General features: G+C 46.7%; 1 protein-coding gene across 3 annotated transcripts in view; it reads right to left on the minus strand.

The window, feature by feature from the left end:
* Positions 1-7,583, minus strand: part of pianp (PILR alpha associated neural protein) — an 8,260-nt gene extending 677 nt beyond the window's left edge. The window contains exons 1-6 of one of the 3 annotated variants that reach the window (XM_017469247.3): positions 6,936-7,583; positions 6,534-6,680; positions 6,063-6,418; positions 5,731-5,809; positions 4,281-4,400; positions 1-3,728 (exon numbers count right to left, since the gene is read on the minus strand). The exon at positions 1-3,728 is cut by the window's left edge and continues 677 nt beyond it. In XM_017469247.3, coding sequence (XP_017324736.1) covers positions 3,707-3,728; positions 4,281-4,400; positions 5,731-5,809; positions 6,063-6,418; positions 6,534-6,544 — 588 coding nt within the window. In that variant the 5' untranslated portion in view covers positions 6,545-6,680; positions 6,936-7,583 and the 3' untranslated portion in view covers positions 1-3,706. The other 2 variants (XM_053680569.1, XM_053680571.1) reach the window with 2 other exon arrangements.
* Positions 7,584-7,719: the final 136 nt, after the last annotated feature.

Raw genomic sequence — 7,719 nt, forward strand, 5'->3', positions numbered from 1 at the left:
TTATTTATTTGAAAAACCTTCCCGCGATAAAAACGGCACAAGAGCCAGTTAACGTATGAAGCTGGAATGATTGACAGTTGTGCTAACCGATCCCCTGTAAGCCCCGCCCCCTTCCTTCCTCCAGTCTCACGTTAGTGGTGTTCTGAGACAGAGTGCCTGTCTTTCTGTCAACGTAAATGGAGAACTCATTAATATAAAATAAAATCTATCGACGTATGTTCAGCTCGCCTGACGTTAGACAGGTATAAATTTAACATCAGGTAACTATAGCGGTGGCACCGATCTGATGCGTAGAGTCGGCGTTAAGTTTAAAGCAAAAGCACTGGATATCAGATCCTTTACTAAACGGCAAAAGACTGGAGCAGGTCCAAAAGTCTGTGAGCACTAGTGAAAGTGCTACTAACTTAATACAACAATTTATCAGAAATTATATTATCGGCAACAACTTTATTAGTATTAGTATCCATTAGAGTTTATTAGTACTTGGTGCGTCCCCTTTATGCGCAAAACCATCGACCCGTTTGAGATCGGCGTGTCGTCTGAACGCGTGCTCCGACCGAAGAGATTAGACATGAGGGAAATCTGACCTCTTTTTTTTTTTTTACAAAGCAGTTAGCACGGTCGATATCACTAATTCGCTTCCGTTTAAATACGGACGTAGAAATAGTGCATGACCCTGAATATTATATATTCAAGACACTGAACGTTCTTCGTTTGAAATATTTCACAGTTCTAGAGTCCATTTTTAAATGAAAAAAAAACAAAAAACAAAAACAACCCAGATTTTCAATGTGGTCTCAGACTTTCGGACCCCGACGTGTAAAGAAACTCATTTTTCCTTTCAGCAGTTTTATACTTTAAAATATACACTCACCGGACACTTTATTAGGAACACTGTACTAATACTGGGTAGGGTCTCGGAACAGCCTCAGATCTTCGTGGCATAGATTGCACGAGATGTTAGAAACACTCGTGTGAGATTCTGACGTGATGGCATCACGCGGTTGCTGCAGATTTTTCAGACGCACTTTCATGTTAAAGTGCTGTTCTAGTGGATTCCGATCCAGTGACTGCGCAGGCCATTAAAGTACACTGAACTCGAAATTCAGGAAAACAGTGTTCGCACACTGACTTTTGCTTTTGCAATTCTCAAATAGGCCGTGGCGTTGAAGCGACGATTGCTTGGTATCGACGCTCCCAAAGTGTGCCAAGAAAACATTTCCCACACCACCTCCACCAGTCTGGACTGTTGACGCGACGCACTTCCGTGGATTCATGTTGCTGGTGCCGAATTCTGACCTTACCACCGGTGTGCGCCTCATCAGAAATCCAGATTCATCAGACCAGGCTACGTTTGTCCAGTTTCGGTGAGCCTGTGCCCGGTGCGTCCTCAGCTTTCTGTTCTTGGCTGACAGAAGAGGAACCCGTCGTAGCCCGTGCGCCTCGAGGTTCGACGTGTTGTGCATTCCGAGCTGCTTTTCTGCTCACCGCGATTGTACACAGTGGTTATACTGTACTGTATCTGTTACTTGAACCAGTCTGGACATTTTCTGTCCACCTCTCTCATCGACGAGGCGTTTCCGTCTGCAGCGCTGCTTCTCACTGGGGTCTTTTTCCCTTTATTGCACCGTTCTAAGCAGACTGCTCCGAGTGGAAATCCCAGGAGATCAGCAGTTATAGAAATACTCAAACCAGCCCGTCTGGTACCAACGGTCAGAATCACCGAGATCACATGTTCGCGTCGTACCGCTGCAACACGATTGGCCGATTAGAGAATTGCATGAACGTGTAGGTGTACAGGTGTTCCTAATAAAGTGCTTCAGATAGGATAGGAATATCAGGCGGGTATCAAGCTCACGCCATCAGTATCAGTACCGGAAGTGGTATCGGTGCCAGCTCGAATTATCTACACTTATTGGATTCGACCGGAATAGGCCTACGGTGAAGTGTCAGAAAGTCTTTACGGATAACGTTAACAGGAATGATAATTGGTCAGAGATTGAAATCGCCGTCGTGTGCTTTGCACTCCTGCCCCAGTCCTTGGCTCAGACTCGTTCAAACAGTTCGAGCAGCAGATAAACAGTGAAAACGTCAGCCGTGTGGAACCGAGTCACGGTTTCTACTAGTGATGTCAGACGAGTGATGTGTGAAAGGGTTCTGTCGGACGAATAACGTACGTTAATTTTTTTTGTTTGTTTTTTTTAAACCGAGTTCTCAACAAAAATGCCAGCAGGACCATGCAAGACTCCTCTTCGGGGTCTGGGAATGGATTTCTTATCGTAACCACTGTCTTCTGCAACGCTTTCAGCCCTTGACGTCCTTCCTCTTTGCCGCTACAGCAAATATCTGAGCTCTTTTGAGCGCCGGGGTACGCGAACGCCTGATTAACTGCCCTAAAAGAATCTTTGAGCTGTTCTATGGTTGCAGGATTATGTGACATGGTCATTTGTCTTGCAGTGTAAGAAGTCTCACGAAACATCTGGAAGGTGTCTCAGTAATAGTGAAGAACATTGTCAAGTGATCGCTGGTGTTTTAACGGCTGTAGCTAAGTGTGTTTTCTGTACATTACAGCTGAGCAGCATGCACTATGCGTTCGCACCGAGCAATTCGATCGGGTTTTTATCCACGGCGGCTGTGTCTCGGTTACGACGTGAGCACCCACGTCACGGCATTTCGATCACGCCGTGAGGATGGGCGATCTAATCATGCACTACGGAGTTTCACCACACGACGACGTTACTAAAACCGTACAGTGTGCTCATGGCTTTTAAAATGTCAAAATCCCTCGCTAAGAGCGGCTCTGAATATGAACACTGGCCATTCGAAAACCTTCACGCGACTTGGACAAAGCGTCCGGCACATGGCCGTCGGTTCAGTCTCGGACCGCTATTCCGTGTTTCTCCGAGACGCCGAGGGCGGCGTCGGCCACTAGATAAAGTCGTCATAATACATTCACCAATGTGCATCCACGGTTCTGTAAACATTAACGAGAAACACATCACAGGCGTGTCCTGTAGAGCTTTCTAGCGTGAGGTCGATGGGCTCTATGCTTGTAAACATCATCACGTCGCTGTCGCGAAAAGAGTGCGAGCTATATAAAACCGAACAGTCGAAATACAGAGGCGTAGAAAAGAGGCTACATTTAACACACTTGGCACGAAATGCAGCCGTTCCTTGAACCTTAGTAAATGCTACAACAGGGGGGGAGGGAGGGGTCTGGGCGAGAGAGCGATCACTATAAACGGGGCGAGTAATAAACCGGATCATAAACCGATAATAAAGACGACGGTACAGCTCAGCAAGCAGGTAGAATTCATTAAGCTTTCAGGAATGGCTGCAATAAGTACAGAGAAGGAATACTATATGTGCGACGGCGAAAGAAACGATTCAAACGACGACGGGGGAAAAAAAAAAACAAACGGAATGTTTCAAAATGGCTGAAGAAGAGAGCCTGAATCTCTGGCTTGAAAGAATGTACGGCCTCCGTTCCATGTCTGTACATCCGTCCAGAAAATGTGCCAATATATATATATATATATATATACAGCCCCAATCCTCAGAGCCTCGTCCATCCCCACATATTCTCTTTCATGTATCCGTCTTCATGCAGTTCCGCATGTTCTATGTTTGTTCTCATAGTTACCCTTGTTTTTTTCACATTCCATGCCCAGAGGATGTGATTAGAAAGCTTGGTACAGTCAGTTCTTCAAAGATTGACCACAGGAAGTCTGCATAAGGAGAGAGAGAGAGAGAGAGAGAGAGAGAGAGAGAGAGGGAGGGAGGGAGAGAAGAAAGGGACAGAGTTTATCTTGTGTGAAATTAAGTTTGAAATCCCCTGGCTGGAAAAAGAGTGGAGATTTCACAGGTTGTTTTCTCTCTTCGTTTCACTCCCCTCCTCCCGTCCTCTCTCGGCGGACAGTTGATATGATGATTAGTAGATTAGGACGAAGGAAGAAAAGAAATCATGCCCGGAAAGCGTAAATGATGCGTTTAGCTTTGTACAAGTTCTCCCGCTCCGTCGTAGACGTCGGAGTGCGCTTTAAAGCACGCACGCAGACGAGCATCGGCACCCTCGTCGTTCTGCCTCAGAGCCACGCGCACGTTCGTCTCGCGCTCCTTCCGAGAGCCTTCCGTTGACGGTCGCGGTATGTTCGGGCTTTCCTCATGGGGGACCAGCCGAATGTTCGCACATGGTCCGAACTGTCAGATATTCCTAGCCATATGTGATTATACCCCCACACACACACGCGCACACACACACACACACACACACGATCTACCTTTCTCTGTCAGGGAACGAGGGGGTGCTCTGAAGTGTGTGCCTGCTATCCTCTGGGGCCAGGGAACGAGGGATGGCGAGGGAAAGAGGGGGAGGACGCTGAGACAGGCTGCGGTCATAACTGAGAGAGAGAGAGAGAGAGAGAGAGACATTACTTTTCGTGTAGAAACTCGTACAGGAGGAATAAAACAGAGGCGTTAAAATAGCAGCGAGATAAAATTTCCGAGATGCCGAGCGCAGGTTAATGCGCTCGCTGTGTTCATCCACACGCACCGTCGTTACAGAGCACGGAGAGACACTGTGCATAATTACAGCTTTTACATTTGTGAAATTACAGCCGGCAGTTATTATCTGTGACAGACTCGGAGGTACAGGTAGATAGTGCAGAGGGCTGTTCATGCAATATTCACAGTGTTCTCGCTCTCTCTCTCTCAAACACACACACACACACACTGAAGAAAGAGCGAGATCAGGTTCTGCTCTGAGTGCGAGGCAATAACCAGAGGAGAGTCGTTAGAGCAGGAGGCTGATGCACACAGAATGCATAATGCACAGAACATTGTGTGTGTGTGTGTTTGATCTGTCCATAAGAGGCTGCACGACAAATTGATGGCGACTCGGTTAATATGATGATAAGGAGTACTGCTTGATCTATGTGAAGACTGAAAATGCCCTGTAATCACTCAGGTATTGAGTGAATGTACACACACACACACACACACACACATCATCCAAATACACGTTCGAGCTACTGTATTCAAGTCGGTTACGGCGACGTATAACGTCCGACGAGCCCGTTAGTGCAAACTTCCCCGAATAAAAACCTGTACATTTCTACAACAGATTTCATATCGCGACTTCATATTGCGTCAGTGTATTCCCCTGCCGTAACGGAGACCTGGGCTTAGGACCGGATGAGTTCGATACATCATGAGATGTATCTGTAGATTTGATCATCTGCAGCACTCTCAATAATTTAAAAGCACCGCCTGCAGGTCCCCCAGGCCAGGCCGAACGAAAGCTCCAAGAGAGAAAACTGCAAAGGCTTCCACAAAAGAGAGGCAGAACGTCGAGCTGTCTCGCAGAGCCGTGCAGGCTTCCCTCTAATGCCTCCACTCACGGAGAGATAACCCGAGAGAAAATCCGGCGTTCTGGTGTGTGAAGTATGGCATTATCGGTCTGAATACACACACACACACACACACACACACGTCGTACTATCCTTCCACTGACTTAATTATTAATGCATCTAATTAATGCTATATGCCAAGTCTAAATCTAACCGTAACCCTTATTTATTTATTTATTTTATCTCAGATATTCCTATCCGTGTGGGTACATTTAGTCCTCAACAAGATATAAAAACATGTTCACACACACGCACGCACGCACGCGCGCGCGCACGCACGCGCTGGGCAGCAAGGACAGCTGAAGTGCTGAAATCCCCTCACCAGAGTTTGGCCGATATGATGAGCGCAGAGAGAATCAGGAGAGATGAGATAGTCACGGTGACGTAAAACTGAGGATCCACTACAGAAAGAGAAAAGAACGCTAGATTAGGGAATACAAACAGAGCGCCAGGAATACGAACACAAGGGACACGAAGATAAAGGTAACACAGAGGAGTTTCAAATCTGAGTAAGTGCAGTAGCAGTTGAAGAAGGTTGCAATGCCACAAGCAGCTGAAATGTTCACTCTCCACTTTCCTCTTCCTAAGCGTGTGGGAGCTCAAAGAGAAGCATTGTGGGTAGTGAACAGCTCGAGCGTCCGTCCAGGTGCCCACCTTCTTCAATCTCTCTTTCCTCTGCGTCTCGTTCCTGCTCCTCTGCCGAGTCCTTGGCTTCGATGGACAGCGGCTGCTGTTGGGTTTGGTTGGCTTGGGCGTTCCTGCGACGCGGCCACACCTCGGGTGTGGCCTGCTTCACGCCCTCGACTTCCTGACTGGACAGGAAGTGATGCGTCTCGTCCTCCAGCGGCTGCGTGGGACCCCAGTCGACTGCCCAGAGCGGAGTGGGTGTGGCCTGGGGTGTAGCGGACAGCTGCATGTCGGCAGGCTCGTCGCCCGCACGGCAATGAGGGGGACAAATGATGACGGCAACCAGCAGGAGGCGCAAGAGAGCAGTGAGTCCAGAGACGGAGCTACAAAAAAAAAAAAATGTAAGAAAGAACATTAACACTATTGATGTTTGATGTATTGAGTAGCGATAAATAACTCATTAAGCACTTGCACACTTCCTCGCTCTCTTTTCATTACCATCGCTCCATCGCTTCTCTTTTCACTGGTTGTTCGCTCCTCTGATCATCTCTTGAAAGAGGGAGACGAGGAGAGGGGGAGCGCTTGGCTCCTGACACTTACTGAAAGATCGTAAACAGATGGCTGTAGGGGGGAACGACGCTGCAGCTTGAGAGGGAGAACACAAACAAACTCACATCTTTCAGTCATAACCTCAAGGATCAAACACGCACGAAATGATCTAGGAAGAACATTCACACACACACACATAAATAAAACCAATTACAATTTTACACACACACACACACACACATAAATAAAACCATTCATATACACATATGCAAGGGAAGAAATATAGCAGTATATATTGCCCATTCTACCACACACACACACACACACACACACACACACACACACACACACCTGTAGACACATCCACTGCTTTAATCCAGTTCCTGACTCAGGCAATAACTCAGCAACTGGATTTAGATCCGATGACGTCTTTAACACTACTACATGTGAAACAGAGAAACACACATGCACACACACACACACACACACACACACACACACACACATGTACGCAAATGCATGCAGATCACTAGTGTGTAGAAAGCCATCAGTCCACATGCTTACCGCTCGCTGCTGAAGGAGGGAGTGGGAGAGAGCCAGAGTGTGTCAGAGTGAGAAAAAGCATTGGTTGCCTTAGCGACAGAGACATGGAGAGAGAGAGTGAGTGAGAGAGAGAGAGAGAGAGAGAGAGAGGGCATAAGTGAGAGAGAAAGAACATAAACAAGAAAGAGAGAGAGCATGATAGAGATAGCTTGAGAGAAAGAGTATTAGAGAGAGAGAGAGAGTGTGAGAGAGATGGTTGTTCCTGTAAAAGACAGATTTAAATGCTAATTATGCTTTTCAACTGGTTCAGTTTAACCGAACAGAAGCGGAAAATGGAACGCATTTTGAAAACAGAAACCAAAAGATAAAACGGAGAAACAATTTCATCATATTCTGTCTGAGAACAGGGAAGGGAGAAAAAGTATTTCGTTCGTTTCAGGAGGACAGACAGGATCAACAAAATAGAGGCAGTAAAAAAAAATCAATACGCATTAATTTGGCGCTGGGTGGAGGAGTGCACGATGAAGAGGTATCCTGATATTTATAGACAGAAATGCCAGAGATGATAAATAATCTCAGACACACACACACA

Source organism: Ictalurus punctatus, chromosome 1, assembly GCF_001660625.3.
Source record: "Ictalurus punctatus breed USDA103 chromosome 1, Coco_2.0, whole genome shotgun sequence".
Taxonomy (NCBI): Eukaryota; Metazoa; Chordata; class Actinopteri; order Siluriformes; family Ictaluridae; genus Ictalurus; species Ictalurus punctatus.